The following is a 17866-nucleotide window of genomic DNA, read 5'->3' on the forward strand; positions in this document are numbered from 1 at the left end:
TCCATGTGATTAAAGGCCTGTTACTGGAGATGAATACAGGCAAGCTGGAACCTTCTGTCTAATGAGCAATCTTGTCCTCTTGCTTGTATCTAATTGTTCATTGTGATGCTACAAGGTACGGCTGTGTGTAATGACTGATGACACAGAAAATCGTGACCTCTGAGGATAAATGATCTAAAAAAAAGAGGGAGACAGGTTTTTATGAGAAGCCCCACTGCTCTCAAAGCCATTTGTTCCTGATTAGTTTGAGAACTGAAAGGCTGCTCTGTAGAAGGGCTCTGGATTTGCTCGGTGTTTCTGTGGGCATTGGTGCACTTGGCAATGACTGCAGAGCAGAGACAATTTCACCCGTCCATGCCCCATAGGACATGAGTACTGTGTCTTTGTATCTGGCCTCACTATGTCCAGAAATTTTATTTGCTGATTCTCTGTTGGCTACCGAGAATCAGCTAGAGAAAAGCTAGAGAAAAGCTCTCACTGCCTAAGTGTGTATTGTAGCCTATTTTCTTCTATATTTTGGTTTTGTTTCAAGAATAAATAAACTTCTTGAGATGTCAGACTTGATTCAGATATTGCATGAGTGTCTTGTCTTCTTCCTCATCTCCCAGAAAGTAAAGCATATTTTCCATATGTAACATCAATCTTCAGAATACTTCAGAATAGTTTTTTTGGCTCCACTGCTCATGACCTGGAACCATACAATTCCATACAAACCTGCCACTGTCCCACATAAAGCAGTGGGCACAAAGGGTGTATGGGCTTTTCTAAAAGATGGGCAAGAGAAACCAAGAGCTTGCTCTACAGCTTATGGCTCAGCAGGGGAAGAAGTGTGAATGTAGAACAATACATCCTCTGTATGATGAGCATAAATTTCTTGGGTAGCCTCAGAGTGCAGGAGGGGGTGACTTTCTGTCTGTAGGAAGATCTGTGGTATTCTGGTGACATGCACCCCTGCTTAGAGGTGTGAGGAACAGTGGCAGCTTTGTGTTCTCTGCTGGGCACCAGCAAATAGTGTTCAGGATCAAGAGTGGCTGTTTGCACCAACAGCCTCACATCTTAGAAATGCTCAGCATAGCTCACCAGCACCAATCTAGTTTCTTAAAAAGTACAGAGCTCATGTGTAGGTTCGGGGGCCCTTAAGTATTTCCTATCTATGTTCACTAGACTTTTGGCCATCTTCTCTTTCAGAGATTCCATGCTTCCTTTTCCTCAGCTCTGGGTTAGAAAAATGCCAGCAATGTAATCTGCTTTTTATGTTGCTGGAGAAGCTTCACTTGTAGCTATGATGCTATATTAAGCCCTGCTTTTGCATGTGACCTGCTGCTCCAACCTGACTTTTCTTGAGCAGGCATTTGTTTTTGTTGATATGTTTGCATATGGAATTTTTTTTTTTCTTTTTCTGTGTGAGGTTGTTTTGTTTTCCTCTCCCTGCTCCTGCGTGCTCCCAACCTGCTGTCTGTTTGCAGTTTGATGCCCTGGATGGAGCTGGATGGCGAATATCTCTACCTGTCTCAAGCAGAGAACATCCAGGCCTACCAGCTCTGTGCAGAGGGGACGGGTTTGCAGCGTCACCCTCAGGCCATCTTCTCTGGCCACCAGGAGGATGTGTGTCGCTTTGTTCTTGTCAACTCCCACATTGTCAGTGGAGGGGGGTAAGTTGGGTGAATGAAGGAGCCAAGGGTTTTGCTGCTGAAGTTGGAAAGATTCTGTGTAACTCCAGCCCAGAGCAGAGGAGCCAGTTTTGCTACACAGCATCCTTATGCTTGGTTGTGTTCAGCTGCTGCTGCTTCCTTTCTTATAATTTTGGTTCTGGCTTGAAAAAGCTTCTCCTGCAGCAGTGAAGGAGCTGAGTCTCAAACTGTTGACCTTAAAAAGTGTCCTTTGCTCTGTAAACTTGTGTGGATGTCCACAGGATTGTTGAATTGGGAATGACTGATCAGGCAAACCTGACTGCTGTGCAAATTTCATTTCTTTCCCTGTTAGAGTCAGGGTAGCTGGACTGTTCTAATAATCAGTACTGCTGGTTAGCTGGGACTGCAGTAGTGCAGGAAGTTTTCTAGAGAGAAGTGTGTGTTTATTAGACCCACTGATATAATTGTGGAGAGGGGAGAAACTGCCAGGCCTTCCAGCACACACACACTTCTCCAGTTCATTTTGCATTTGACTGGACTTTTACAGTTACAGCAAGTGACAGGACTTTCATTAATGGCTAAAACTATAAAAATATGCACAACAGTTAAGCACAGAATTGGGAGAGACAAGCATGGCTGTCTATCCTGGGTGCTGTGAACTTTCCACTGCGAACTATAGACCAAAATTCAGGTGAAAATGAAGGCCTGCATTTAAAATTCCAGTAACTGTGTTGGTTGAAAAAGGTCTAAATGTCTGGGTAGTTAATTCAAAGCACAGCACACTGCATGGCTGCTCTGAAATGAATGAAAAGCTGAGGCTTGGACATGGGTGAGAATGTCCTCCTCATTTATTCCCTTACTCCAGCCACTCAGCATACAGACAGGATTCTGGCAAGCTCCAAGCAGTAGGAGGAGGAATGGCTGCTTTGCTATGGTTTCTGCAGCTTAACACAAAGTGAAGGGTGGAAAGATAGCCAGGAAAATTTTCATGTGCATCAGATCAGGCTTTAACTGGCCAGATGTGGAATTGCAAGAGAACAGGTGATATGTGAAGAGTGGAGGGTTAATAATGCTGCATGAATTTCAGTCCATCAGAGACCAGTCCCGGTCTTTTTGTAGCACTCCAAAGCATTAGTGGAAGGTGCATGTCCAAGAGGTACAAATTCCCTGCCTGTGGGTTTGTTTTTCAGGGATGGAAGTATTGTCCTTCACAAGCTTCATGGCTCCTACAGCGTCAAGTTCTCTGCACATGAGCAGGAGGTGAACTGTGTGGACTTCCAAGGCGGCCTCATTGTCAGCGGCTCCCGGGACCGAACGGCGAAGGTGAGCAGGGAGAGTTTCAGCAGGTGCTGCTGTAGAGGTGACTTAGAGGTGTTGTGCCATGAATATTTAAGTGTCAGCAGAACTGTTGTGAGCCCTGTACTCCTTGTAGGAGGAATGCTGACTGTCTTGGCTCATGTCTCTGAAAAGATGCTTGCTCTGCCAGGCTTGTTAGAAAGCGATTTGGCAGTAATTTACAGCATCAGCTGCTGCCTTAAACTTGGAAGTGCAGAAGGCAGCAGCTGATGTTTTGCTTCTTTCCCTGTACATCCATCTACACTGTAGTGGAGATTCTTGCCAGTTAGTGTGAAATTTGCTGTATGGAATTCAAACCCATCCTTGTTTTGTGATTTAACATTGCAATGTAGTTTAACATACTCTCTGTTATATATTCAATGTCTGTAAAGGATAGGATGGTCTTTTTCCAAATCTATGGTTATTTACTAATTTTTTGGTTTAGTTATCTGTGTGGGAGTTTTCTTGTTGTTTTTTGGGTTTTTTTCTCCAATGGTTCTTGGAGAAAAAAAATGGAATAGAATGGAAAAAACCAGGAATGAAGTTAGACTATGAGAATTGTTTGCTCCCATGTTTCTCTTCCAGCTGGCATCACTAGGTCCTGTCACGTAATTTTTGGCTATTTCTTTTTGGGGCAAGACCTTGTTGATTTTTGTCCATCTGGATCTGGTTGGCAATGCTTTGTTCCTGTGTGGACCTGGAGAGTTGTTCATCTGAGCTGTAATCAGCTCTGTTTGATCACTTTAGGAAGCTCTACACACGTTTCACCCTTGTCCTGCTAGCATGATGCAGTACCTGTAGTATCTTCACAACCACTTGTTTCATTGTTGGAAGGGTTGCTGTGTGTTCAATATGTTGGTTTTTGCTCTGGGTAGGCTGATAGATACTCTTGGTCCCTGGTTTATATCATAGAGCATTCATGAAATAAGAGGAAAACCAGCTAATTGCTGTTTTATAAGAGGGGAAGCTGAAGCAAGGAAAGGCTTAAATGTCCCTTTCAAGGTTTTGTAGGAAGTGTGTGAAGCAGCATGATCCCATTTATTTTTGTTGGTCCCTCTGTACAGATGTACTCCTGAGTAAAATCACTTCCAAGTAAAGCAAGCAATGTTCCAATGCAAGAGGCAATTTTGGGATTGCTGTTTGCCTCCTGGGAGCAAGACCTTGATGCTCCTTTGTCTCACACTTCAGCAGTGCTGCTCCTCTCTGGTCTGTGGATCTTCTTTTCTGGGAGAGTGCCTTCTTGCTGCTTCTCTGACAGCTGGAGGACAGACATCCTCGACCTTGAGAACAAATTCCTGAAGCCCAGAGGGGAATTTCAAGCTGTTTTTCTTAGAGCTAGTGTGAGATCTTGCCCACACAGTGCTCCCTACAGCATATACTCTGGGGATGTTCTCCTCTTATTTTTTATCATCCTTTTGTAGGCTGTCTTGTTTTCGTGAATGAGACTCTTGGAGGGTGGAAGGGAATCCCTACCAACCTTTTAAAGGGGCTCTAAGTGTCTAAGCTATTGAGGGCTCTGCTGAGTGTTGATTAGGACTAAGCCCTGAAGAGCTGTTAATGTACATTCCTGTGTGATAGGCAGCAGATAGTGTCCTCTGAGCAATATTTTTAACCTGTAGGAGATAGGGTTGCCTTAAAGGAGTTAAGCTTTTCTGCTGCTTTTGCTGACACTAGGTGCTAAATTCCCCGCTGACAAGAATAGCCTGCAATCCTGGGCATTATCAACAAACAAACAAATAGGGCACTCCGTTCTTTGAAGTCCTGAAGCAAAACACTGGGGGTTGGTTACAGACAACTGGGGGGCTTGAGTCCTGTGGGCCAAGAATGATGGCAAGGTGGAGAAAATGAGGGCCACTAGCAGAGGCCCCAGCAAGAATTTTGGGTCCTCTATTAGGACCCAGAAACAAAGGGGTGAACTGGTGGAAGGAGATGTGTGTGTTTGCACTGTTGGGGGAGGGAAGGAATGCTCTCATACTGTCACTGAGCAAGGGCAGCCAGTTTGAAAGCAGCCTGGGGTGCACTTGAAAAACTTGGTCTAAAGGGGGGAGGTCTTATAAAAAAAATTATTTTTCAGGCTGGTGAATGATTAACTTTATAGTTAATATTAATGGAAAAATTTCAGGGATGCTACTAAGTCTTCCCACACTGTTCAAGAGAACAGATTTGAACAACTCCTAGTTGTTGTTGATTTATCTACAGAAGATGAGGAGTTTGTGTTGAGTGCTGCCCTTAGAGAGCAAGTGGTGATGGGGGTGCCAATCTGTAGAAGGTCATACTTATAAGCTGACTTCGAGTGCTTGATTCTGCCAGCAATTGAAGGCTCTGCTTTCCAAAATAAGTAATTGTAATTCAGGGAGAGGGTCTGTGGGAAGGTAAGCATGACAGTTTGGGCAGCTCTTCCAGCACAACATTAACAGCATGCATCCTACCTTCTGCAGTTTTGGGTGATGTGGCATAACATGCATCTCTCTTTTAGGTTTGGTCCCTGTCCGCGGGCAGAGTTGGTCAGTGTCTACATACAGTGCACACAGAGGATCGAGTGTGGTCCATTGCTATCAGCCCATTATTAAGGTAACACATCTCTTTATTCCCAATTTTCATCAGAGAGAAGTAAAGGAGTTGCATAGGCTGTGTGTCCACAAATCTTTGTGAGGCACCAGTGTGACGGTTCAGGAACTTGATTTGTGTGGAGGCTGATCAGGTGCTTGTGCCTGCAGCAGGAGCTCAGGGGAGAGCATGTGGTCCTTATTTCCTATACCAGCAGAATGATCCCCTTATAAAGAGGCCATGAAGGTGGCCCTGGGTACCTCTTAGTGCCACAGGTGGGATCTGTTCATTATTTCTTGAGGAAGGAACGCTGACTTGCTAATTAGAAACAGTGAGCTGGATCCTCTTGAGATTTTCTGTGCTGAAAAGATGCCAACTTGTATTCTCATTCTCTGGCAGAAGAGATACTGAGCAAAAAGGTCCCTGCTTGAGAGCTGCGTGCAGTGTTTTTTTGAACATGTTGAACTGGCAAAGATGAAGTAGAATTCAGGGATGTGTTTTTCCAGCCTGTTGCCTGTAGCTCTGTGCTTCTAGTGCACAGAATGCTACAAGTACAGCTTCAGTGTGGGAGGCAAGGGCAATACATACACCAGTGTCTTCCAAGGTGTTCTTTGAAGTGCTCCTGTTATTGAGGAAGTGAAAATCTGAGAAACTCTCACTGTTAAAATCTTGCACAACCAGCAGTGATCTGTCTCTTTGGTTCTGGCCTGCATGCAGGAGAGGTTCTTCCTCAGCATACCTCAGGGAAGAGGGGAAGAAGAGTTGCTATTGCTGCTCATGTGATGTCCACAACTGCTGAATTTTAGGCTTGTGCAAAACTAAAATACTGTCCACAACTGCTGTCCTTGTTAGATTTCCAAGCTTGTTTTGCAGGCAGCAGAAACTCAGTGGTACAGAACTAATGGCTTTATCAGAGAAATGGCACTCCAGGCTTGCTGTGATTTTGCTGTTGCCTTGTTCCTTTGCTCTGAGTGTTTGAGACAGTTAGTGTTTTTGAAGAGGTGCCACATGCATTAATGCTGCTGCAAGATGTGAGAGAGAAGCCCTTTGCTGTCTTCTGTGCTGCAAGGCTCCCTTTTCTGGCTGACAGGCTCAGGCACTGTGGCTGGTTAGAGGCCAGTGGCATTCTGCTTCCTACTCCTAAGTGATGACCTACTGCCGTGGCCCCTTGTCAGGATGGTGTTCCTCTCCGTGGTGTGCGTGCTTGTGCACACTCTCTGTCACAATATTTACCCTCAGTCTCCCCACCCCCCTTTCCTCCCTGCAGGGTGATAAATTGGAGGTGGTGGAACAGCTAACCCATGAACAAGTGGGTTTAAATTGTGCACTCTCATTTTTTATGAAACCGTGGACTGTACCAGCCTCTCCCACTAGCCCAGCCTACTGCACCCTCCCCTTACCCCTCCATATTTTAGGGAGGGGGGTGTGGAGAATTAGAGCCAATTAGCCACGTCATTAATTCTTCAATTTGACGGCTGATATAGCAGGGCCTGAAACACGCTGCTGACCTCGTATAATGGGAACCCTGCTCCTTAACATATTGACGATGGGAGAAGTTAATTAAAATTCCACAGAGAGAAGGTGTCGGCTAACCTATAAACCTGTCGCTTCTCAGAACAAATCGCAGCCATCCTAGAAGAGAGAGAGGATCAGAGCAGGAGGGCATGTGGTGGGGGTTGGCCAGGGCAAGGGGCAGGGGAGATGAATTTTTCACTAATAGGTTTTATTACTTGCTGTCTAATGAGCGTGAGTATCAAAAAGATAATATCTGGTTTCTAGGAAAGTCTGCTTTGGGGAGCTCTGTGGTTTTTGTTTTATTTGTAAGAGCCCATATTTCACCCATATACACTCCTTATGCACTTATGTCTAAAGCTTTTCCTCCCTTGCAGTCCCCATCCTTCTAGGCAGAGCTTGGATACATTTGTTCCCCAGTGAGGCTGAACATGGCCTATAACTTCCACTTCCTCCTAAACATTTAACATGACCTTCTGATTCTCCCTTCTCAATTGTGCTGATGTAAACTGAGATCTCCTCCATAAGGACAGGTAGTTCTACTGCTGTATAACTGCCGGAGAATCAGGCTCCAACCACCTAAGTACTTTGGCCCATTGCTGCTAAGAAATGGCAGCTGTCTCTACTATGGACACACAGAGCTCAAAGCAGTTCTGTGCAGTGGGGTGGGAGCAAGGAAGGCTCCTCCGACTCTAGCCATTCAGAATTGCTTTGCAGAAGCTGTAGTTTCCTGACCTGGAAGTTTGCCAGGATTTAGCCTCTCTAGAGTAGTCAGGGTGGTATTCTTATGAAGTATGTGAAGCTTCTTACAAAGTATCCCATATGCTTCTGACCCACCACTGGGTTTTGCTGTGCCTGCTGTAGTCCTGCACTGCTGGGCTGCTACTCTAGAGAACAGTGCCTGTACATTCAGGCTAAATGTTAGAGACTTGTTCTCTTAGAGCACAGCTCCTCTGGTTTCAGGCATTTTCTCTTAGGTATTCTGCTTTGATTTGTCCATAGTTTCCTTGTGTCACTACAGAGATCATCCTGTAGATGTGCAGAGCTGGAGGAGGAGGCTTCCTTGTTCTTAATGTCGTGGTGCTATTCTGGATGTTTCTAGATCTGCAAACAGAATGATTCTTGTAAGAGAGATTCAGTAGGGGGAAAGATATTAAAAGGGTATCAAGAATATTGGATCATCTCTTCATACTGTGCTGGGGAAAACTGTGCTTAGTCCTTTACATAACTTTTTCAGCCATGGAAGTGTCCTGACATCTGTGTGTGTTATTGGAGCTTCATTGCTTTGGGGATCCCTAACAGTGCTCTGCAGGGTAATGGGGATGGGAGGGCATTGTGTTCATTCTGGGTTTTCAGCAAGTCTGCAAAGTTATGCTGGTTGGTGTGCTTTGAATAGCAGGTCATACATTGCATGTCTCATAAGTGACTAGAGGAGACTGAGAGAATTCTTAAAGTAGGATACTTAAAATAAGGGTACCTCAGTTTCTTTCAGCCACTGGTTTAATTGATCTCTGAAGCTGTCCTTCTCCATGGCTTAGTAAAATGCTGTACTTACTCTGCTGTGTACCCTAAACTACATCTCTTAGCTGCTCATCATCCTCTTCCCCCCACGAGTTCATTTGCCTTTTGAACTCTGCATCACGCAGATGTTAAACTTTCATTTACTGGTGCTTGCTGCAGTGACTTATGTGTGCTCAGGGACCAGGGCAAGCCTAAGTGCAGTGGACCAATTCAAATGTGTAAAGTGAGGCAAACTCAGGAGTTTCTGGTAGAGCAGTGGAACCTTCATGCTTTGTGGTTCCCTGAGGTGGCAGTAGCCAGGGAAGAGATGGGAGCAGTATACAATATAAACTGGAGGGGGAAGAAAATGTGAACCTTCATGTTGGATCCAGATTTTTTTTAATGTTGAATTTAAAAAAGTACTCAGATCTAAGCTGACTTCTCCTGCCAGGCCTGGCCACTGGCATTTGCTATTTTCATTTTTAAATATTTAAATATTTATCATGAGATGCTGTACTCAAAGCGTGTCAGATTTTAAAGGAAGCAAAGAGAAGACAGAGGCACACAAATGGTTTCCAATGTGCAACTGTAGATGAGCAGCAGGATGCCAGGTTTCAGCTGTAGATAGAGAGCTAGGAAACCCTTGGTACACTTTGGAGCAATCATAAAGTGCCCTACTGTGACAGAAACATGCTTTGGGTGTGTAAGCCCAAGAGACAGTCTCTTCTTTTCTGACTCTGTCATTAGTCTGCTGCAAGAAATGACCTCTCCTTGTGGATATTGCCTTGATGAAGTGCAGGTTAACTGCAGAGAGAAGGAAAGTTTGTACTGAAGACTAGCTGTCTGCATTGGATGCTTAATTTAAAGGAAAATATGTACTTACATGAACAGCCAAATTAAAAAAGCCAGGCTGGCTCTCCTGTTTATGCAGTGTTGTAGTTGAGACCCAGCTCCTGTATTTGAACATGCTGATTTTAACCTAATTGCCTCTCCCATGGATTATTATGAGGAAGTAATATCTGAGGAGATCTCTCTTCTACGGACAACTTCAGGCAAATTGTAAAACTCAAACTCATTGGGGAAAGGAAGGAAGAGAAGGGTTACTTTACTGAATGGGCCTCTCTTCCATTGGGAGTGATCAAAATGATTAATTTTCAGGGCTTCTTTTTAATGGTTATCTAGAAACTTCTTGTGAAAGTGTAACAATCTGATCTTGCAGGTCGCCTTAGAGCAAAACAACCCATTTGAATCAGAGCAACTTTGCAGTGGTTTTAACTGTGCAGTTGAAGCCCTAATGGGTAGGTCGAAGTTAAAATGTTGGATAATGTTCCCCTGCTCTCATTTTTACTCCGATTTTATCAGCAGGTTTCCCCTACTGCATATCAAGATGAGCTGGTGGCTGTAGTGTGCTCTGCTTTGACCTTGCTTTGTGCAGTTAACCTCTCTGAGTCTGCTAGGACTTGGGAGAAGTAACTGAGTTTTGTTGGGGTTTGTGCATTGCCAGCAAAACAGCCGGCAGCAATAGCTCTGCTGTCCTTGGGGATCTTCCTAGAGCCTGGTCGGTTTGAATAATTGAGAGGGGACTCTGACCTGCAGCTGTTTCTTAAGCAGGGCAGGAAGAACCTGCTCAGCTGTGAGATCCCAGAGTGGACGTGCAGAGTTAGTGGTGGCATTAACTGCCATCTTTTACTGACCTCAGAGGGCAATCTGGATGTGGGTTTCTAGGTATATGCAATAGTCATAACTGACTTGGTGCTCTTTCACCCTAAAGCTGAGGAGCAGGAAATGAGTATCAGTTTCTCCCCTCTGGAGCTAAAATGACACCTGTGTCTTATCCATTTGCCCTGACTGTTCCCTTGATGTTAGGAGGAAGAAGACTTTGTTTTACCTTCTTTATTGTGTGATAATAGCTCTATTTGGTCTTCTTCATGTGGGTGAACACATAAACACGTGTGTCTGTTTTCCCTCTCCTCTAGAAACAAACAAATATGCAAACATTTCTATGAATTGAGAAGCTGCAGCTTACCTTTCTTCTCTTCAATTTCTTTCTTTTGCCCTCTAAAGCTTACGTGATTGATGGCTTCCTCCCTTTTTGTCACTTTTGGCCAATAAGCTAATGTATATATTTTCTGTGACTGTGTGAATTGAATCACTAGTGGTTGCAGGCAGGTGAGCAGGTTTTGGGAGGCAGTAGCTGACTGAGTTGGAACGCAGACATCTGTTTCTAATCGTGTTGAGCTGTGTTGCATATTGATTTTTTTTTTCCTCCCCCTGCAGTTTTTTATCATTTTTCCCCTTGCTTGAGGGGAAAGTCTGTCTCAGAAAGCTTGGAGGAAGCATCTTTCTTGTGCTGCATGGTTTGCACAGGAGAATCCATGACTGTTTAATCGATGTGACAGAAGAAACTAAGTTGAGGGGGCTGGCAACCTTATGGTTTGAGGTTTCCATTTTCAGTTTGTGATTGTTTTCTTTTTGCTTTTTAAGTTTGCAGGGGGAGAAGGTAACTTCACCAGACCTTGGCTGCTGTTTACCTTTGCTCAGTTGTGCAGTGTGCCTTTGTTTTTCCACCTTTGATCAGTGTCCTGCCAACAGATAATTTAGCAATTGCATCCTAGGGTGGAAGTGTGGAGTTAATGTTAAAATTAGGGTTTTTTTCCTTTCCTTACTTCTGTGGCTGATGGAGCAGAGAAGAAGAGAGGGGAGGTGAAGTGGGCCATAAATTCTAGACCTGGTGATTCTGTTCCTTGTAGAGAAATGAAAGCCTCTGATGTCTCTTCAGCACTTTCATTAACATTTAAATTAAGGGTTTGTTTTTCAGGTGGCTTCAGTCGAAGCCCTTTCATAGTCTGACACATAGAGGCTGTTCTCTCTCTCCTTTTCTCTCTCTCTTTCTCCAGCTTGCATATCAGTGTACAATAGTAAGCACTGTTTTATTTTTTTTTCTGATCTGTCAGGAGGGCAGTGACCTGACAAGCTGTACCAGAGGTTCAAAGAGAAACAGAAATGGAGTGCAAAGGTAGATGAGCAGGAGGATGCCAGGTTTCACTCCTACAATTAGAGTGGTGTCTGTTCCCTCCCCGCCTTTCAAATGACTGCTTTTGGGGGCGGGAAAGGACACAGAGGGATGGACCTTTCTTGTACGGTGAGAGCCCCAGGTGCAGGTGCCTCTAAGCAGGCTCAGCTTCCACCGTTACTCCTCCCAGATGAGGCTGAACCTGTCACTCAGAGGATGCAAGCTCATGCCCTGAGGTGGGAAGTGAAGCTGTAGTGTCCTAAGATAGCAGCCTGGCCCTTCTAAAGGAGTGTTGATTCACTCTGAGGACAGCAGGAGACTGGCCCTCAGCCTGCCATTGGCATTTGAAAGGAGGGTGATAGTGGAGGATATTGCCCTGAAGTAAAGGCAATATCTGTCTTTTGTGCTGCAGGCCTTAAGTAATGTCTGCTCTGAGCACTGCAGCTTACAGTGTCTGAGATGTCAGTTTGGATCTTGGCTTGCAATGACCTAAACCAGACCATGCCTTGCCATGGCTAAGCAGTTTTTGGTATAAAAGAGCAATTGGTTCAACATCCAGAAAAAAAAAGCTGTTTTCAACCTGCTTCAACAGTTGTGTAAAAGCCAAGGAAGAAAGGTATAGTTTTAGGAATGTCAATTACTTGCAGTGGAGAAGCAATGTAGTAGGATTTGTGTAAAGACATGAGTCTTTGTCCCAGAGCTCTTTTGAAATCTTCCACTTCTCTTCTCTTACCGAGCTGGTCGCCACTGGTAGCCTGTTACCTTCTGCAGGCTGTCTGACAGGATTGGGGGGCTCCAGTAGCACTGCACTGGTATCTTTTAGCTAAAAGACAGAGGAAAATGAGCCTACATGTGAGCAGTGTTTAGCATAAAGAAACTTGCAGCTTGGTTGCTGTGACTGTTCCACTTTCTGTGGCTTCACTATACTACCACCCCAAATTTGTTTTCCTTTCACTAAGTCCTTCATCCAGGTGGGCTTTAAAGAATGTCAACAGGATGAGAGCAGCAAGCTGGCATGGGATCAGGAAGGGTATTCCCTGAATGACAGTAGTTATGGTGCATAAAGATGAGGGTCAAAAATTTCTGATTCTTGAAGACTGATCATAAGTGTGCCAGTGGTGGCTATGACTCATACCATGTGGCTCTTCTGAGGGACCTAATTCAAAGTCATGCACTTGCAGAAGCATCCTATGTATGCTGAATAATGCTCCTGTTACGGAGTTTGGATTTTTTCCTTTCCTTTTTGTGTGAACTGTCAGACTGTAGTCTGTCATTTCTTGTGTCACTTTTTAGGCTGAAGTATTATGTCTGACTGTTCTGAGTGTATGGTGATGACTCAGTGAGTGATGCAGAACAACCTTTCAGAGGCAGTTGATCTTGTCCATTTTCCAAGTGCTCTGGAGCTGTCTGGTGGGATGTGCTTCTCTGATCCTATCTGACCCATGCTCTTACTGTTTTGTCTCCATCTCTTTGTACTGGCAGTGCACATGGCTCCTACCTCCTTTCTGTGAGATATTTCTGTGTAGTCCTAAAAACCGCCACCATCAGCATCATCTTGGTATCTCCATCCTGTATCATGCAAGGGGGGAGTCTGAATGTCTGCTCTGCACTGCTGGCATCTATCCACTCTTGCAGGTGCTTCAGCTTTTGGAGACTCAGAGGTTCACATCTACTGAGTTTTTCTTCTGGACTCTTTGTTGGATGGTGCTGGCCATGTTTGGTGAAACCCACAGCCCATGCAAACCAAAGATATCAGTAATAGGAAAGAGGATGCTTAGTATTTGTCTCACAATGTCCTCAATTGTGGCTTCTGAGCCACCTCCAGTGTTGCTCACTCTGTAACTTTTCAGTGAGAAATGCTTTTAATTTCAGCTCTCCTGAGGCTGCATGCCAGCACAAAGCTCTGCTTGGCTGCCCTAGGGGTACTTGGGGCAAGTGTGCTGCTGCACTAGCTGGGGTAACTCCTACTAATTTGCTGTGGAAGCTCCACTGTATTTATGGGTGGAGAGGACAGGGAGATGCTTGCTCTCCCACCTTCCCCCATGTTGTCTCAAAAGTCCTTGGTGCATCTTTGATTAGGTGTAGGTCAGAAGAATTTCCACATCGTGACCTTAATAACTGGGGTTGATTGGCAGGCAGTCTGTGGAGAGGGAGCAGCCTGTCCCTTTCATCTCCCTTGGTGCTGTGCTGGGACAATGGGCCAGCATATTTTCCTTGTTGTTCCTCATTTGAAAAGGGTCTGGTATCTCTACTAGGTACCTGTGACATGGGGGTCTTGATTGGGGTCTCATAAAGGGCCCTGTCACTGTGTCCAAAGGCCAGGAATACAAAGGCGGTCAGTGGGTGGGGGTCTCAGCTGACCACTGAAGAAGGGAGGGGAGGGTCCTGGAAGCAGTGGAGGGAGAAGCAACCCCTGATGGGAGACTTTAAAGGGGGGAGGGGGGGAGGAGGCGGCCCATTTTTGTCCCGAACTCATCAAGCACATCTGCAGAATTGTCCCAGCCTCTGCCTCCCAGTTTCAAAAGAAAATGATCGTTTGATAAACCGTCCTGATTCACCACTTTCTCACAAGGGAGGGAGACCCACCTTTGACCTCTATGATTTCACATTGGGCCCAGCTCCCCCCCATCCAATTGCTGGAGAAACTTTGAAATGCATCCCTTGTGCTCCCTTTCCTTCTCCCTCTTTCCCTTTACTCTCTCTTCCCCTTGCTATTTTTTTTCTCTTTAGTCCCCCTCCTCCTCTTCCCACCACCCCCACCTTCCCCACTCTCCCGCTTTGTAAAAAAGCAGGCGTACTGCTTTGGAGTTTAGGCAAGTAATTAGTAAAATCTTTTCTGCAGCACAATAAAACCACAGCCCCTGGCCTGCATATTCCCACAATTTACATACTCGCGGGCATTCGAGAAAACAAGTGGTATTCCCAGTGCATCGTTGCCTATGAAAATCATTTGGAAGGCAGGGAGGGGAGGGTGCTGAGACCCACTCGCTCCTGCGAGCTATAGGAATGTGCATGAATATATTAAAATGTTTTCACACAATGCTTGTATTTTCCAACGGGAGGAGGCATCTTCTGGATGAAAGGCGGCTGGCCCAGACACAGGCCTCTTCCAAACGCTCTTTCCCACTCAGGGTTTGTTTGCATGGACCAGATAGAGAGGGGGCCTGGAAGGGGAGGAAGGGGCAAGGCTGCTGTCCATGAAGAGTAAATCTTTGTCTGCCTCTTACCCGCTCCCCTTTTGTGGTACCAGAAAGTCAAATTATGAAGGAATTGTGTGTGCAGAGGGAGGCAGGAAGGGAGATCATCAGGACCTTCTGCAAAAGCTTTTGGAGGCTTTTGCAGAGAGGAAATAGCTTGTAATGGACCATACAGTGCTGTGACCAATGGGATTCAGAGGCTGCAGCAGGAAATGACTGAGAGGGAGCTGACCATCTTGAGCAGTATTAGCAAAGTGCCTATTAATAACAGAAAACGCTCTTGCAGTACTTTTCCATCTTTATCTTACTGTCAAGAACAGGCTACTCAATGCTCAGTCTGGGCAGCATGTCCAGCTGTTCTTCTACTTTTTCCAAGAGAGTGGTTATTCCAGGCAGTGCCACCAGTGCAACCCAGCAGTTTCCACCCCTTTTCAATCAGGGCCCACTTAGTTGCTTTTCCTCCAAAGAGGTTCTTTGGTCACTTTCTACTTACAGGATGTTGACAACAGGTGCGTGGTGAAACTTGTGTCTAGAGAGTGTAGATCTATGATTTTCTTTCTAACAAACAAGAACTAATGGAGAAAATTGAAATGAAGGGAGGCAGAGGCTGAACACAAGTAATTAATAGCTTGGCTTAGGAGTGGGGTTTGTATGTAGGGAAGACTGTGGGTTCAGATCAACAAATACTGTTTTATTTGAGAATACTGGAGCAGGCTTCAAAGAGGCTTTGCTTGGAGGTAGGATGGTGTCTGCATTTTTCATTGTTTTTGTTCAGTAATAGTCTTTTGGTGACTTAGAAAGCCCTTTGAAATTTCTGTGGGAAGTGGTGTGGCACCAGAAAGGATATCTGGATGCCTTTTTCCTATGTGGTGCCATCTCCTCTGGGTGGATAACCTGTCCAGATGGGTTCTGCCCTGAGGATTTACATGTCTGTCCAGCCACAGCCATGGCAGCACAAATTTATGGATGCCATGAAGAGTTATTCCAAGGCCCATGCTACCAGTCTGAAGTATCTGCGCTTCCGAAGGAATTTTCAGAACACAGAGTCCCAGAACAAGGCATAAGCCATTCAGAGAGGAGTGGGAGTGCTTTTTTGAGAATTCCTCCTCAGTTGACCCAACTCTTCATGTCCTTTCTGACCAGATTCTAACTGTGACAAATGTGACAAAAGGTATTCCCCAAGACCTACAAGGAGCTAAACAATTAAGCATCTAAAAACCTTTTCCAAAAGAGTATTCTGCATGGCAGCTGTTCCTAAATGGATCTGCAGAAGTAGCAAAGCTCTGTAATGCTGTTGCTCCTGGCTGGCCTCCACTGGTCATGCTGGTGTTGGTCATGGTGCAAAGGTCTCTAACCTTTTGTTGGAAACAACCAACAACCTAACTTGCAAGAGGGCTTACTTCTTATTTTTAATTATTGTCTTCCCAATTCCCTGCTCCTCCCCTTCATCTTTCTGCATTTTTTAAAGAGGCAGTGGAGGGAAAAAAGCTTTGGTTTTTGTTTGGGAAGGGGGTTAGCAAGGGCGACATGGCCCCTGCAACCTCTCATAGGGGTGTCTTGTCAGGGCGCGGCATGGAGGGCACAAACAGATCATAACCTTTAAATGAAAATGTGATGGAGGGGAGAGATGAAAGCAGTGAAACAAATTAGATACATCTAGAGGGGGTGCTCAACTGGAGAAAATTAGCATTTCTTCCTAATTGGAGTGCAGGGCATTCCATTACAGGGTTTCATTACAAGGAGGGAAGCACTGGGCCTCTTTGGAGGATTCCCCCCTGCCCTTGGTTTTTCTAGAAGTAAAAAAAAAAAAATATTTGGGAGAGAACTGCAAAAGTACTGAATTTATCAGAGTAAAGATTTCAGACTGCTGCAGGAGGAAGAATGATAGTAAAGCATCAGTTCTTTATTTATTAAGATAAGAAAGTAATGATTGTGTACACATGAAGGCAGTTGCTAGTCCTAGTTTTCCTGAAGGAAACTAAAAAGTATACAGGAGGCTGCAGGTGATGATAACTTTCTGATTCCAATTTTGATTGCTGAATCAAATTTCTAGACTATCCAAAATGGACTAGTTTGTTTGAAGCAAAGAGATATGTTTTTGATTATGATCAATGGAGTCAATTCAAGCCTGTTTTATACTGCATATCAAGCCCATGCTGCACAAAACTCTTGTTTAATGTGTGTTTGCCTGATTCTACTATAACTAGAGCTATTGTATCCAACAGAAATTCGCACATATCTCTGGGAAGACAATGGCCAACTTCCAGCACAGAATGTCTGGTGGCTGCTTTGGGGCTTGTGCACAGCTTTGTGATCCAAATGGCTTGTGCCAGCTTGAGGTACAGGCAGACATGGATGTGCTTTATATGCACATCTGTATGTGTGAATGGGGGCAAGGAGTAACTCAAAGAGAATTCAAGGGACAAGGTTTTGCTGGTTAGAAGTAGAGGGGGACAGTTTCTTTTTTCCAAGCATGGACTGGATTATTTATCAGTCAGTGCTCTCAGGAAAGGCTAGGGGGAAGAGGAGAAGGGGGAGAATGAAGAAGAGAAAAGCATACTTTCTTCAGGAGTGTGGTATGCAATGTATGTTGCTCTTCCAATCTACAGTTACAAACTTTTCTGTTCCAGCTCAGGAGAGAGAATACATGAGTATATCAATATGGATTTTAGGAAACTGCTGAAGGAAGGGTTCTGTCTACAGAGAAGGTGTTTCCTGGCAGAGGGGGAGATGTTTGCAGCAGCACTGCCTTCATCCTGGGCAGGCTCTGTCATCCATGTGCTTGGGGTGAGGTTGCAGATGATATGAATTTACAGAAGTCATAAATGTAAATCTCTGACTTATCACTTACTGCTGAACTTTGACATTTTGACACTGAACATAGTGTTGCCCCCAGGAATATCTTCAGGCTTAGAGAAAATAGTGATAAAAATGAAAGCATGGCTCAGAGATGGGCTTCTCCTATATTAGGTCTGGCACATATCAGGAGGATGATGTCTCCCATTGCAACATTCTCCTTGCCACTTCAGTTCTCACAGAAGATGCTTGGCAGACTGTTTAAAATAAGGCAAGAGGGGAACAGGACCAGAGAGGCTGAAATTTGGAGAGGAGCAAATGAGTAACACAAGATA

At 44.8% G+C, this 17866-nt stretch overlaps 1 protein-coding gene across 3 annotated transcripts in view; it reads left to right on the forward strand.

Moving 5' to 3' along the window:
• FBXW4 (F-box and WD repeat domain containing 4) overlaps nucleotides 1-17866 on the forward strand; it is a 61451-nt gene that overhangs the window by 12762 nt on the left and 30823 nt on the right. For 2 of the 3 annotated variants that reach the window (XM_074545114.1, XM_074545115.1), the window contains exons 3-5: nucleotides 1467-1652; nucleotides 2822-2954; nucleotides 5443-5537. In XM_074545114.1, the coding sequence (XP_074401215.1) occupies nucleotides 1467-1652; nucleotides 2822-2954; nucleotides 5443-5537 (414 nt within the window). The remainder of the gene's footprint in view (nucleotides 1-1466; nucleotides 1653-2821; nucleotides 2955-5442; nucleotides 5538-17866) is intronic. The other variant, XM_074545116.1, reaches the window with a different exon arrangement.

This window comes from Zonotrichia albicollis, chromosome 7 (assembly GCF_047830755.1).
Source record: "Zonotrichia albicollis isolate bZonAlb1 chromosome 7, bZonAlb1.hap1, whole genome shotgun sequence".
Taxonomy (NCBI): domain Eukaryota; kingdom Metazoa; phylum Chordata; class Aves; order Passeriformes; family Passerellidae; genus Zonotrichia; species Zonotrichia albicollis.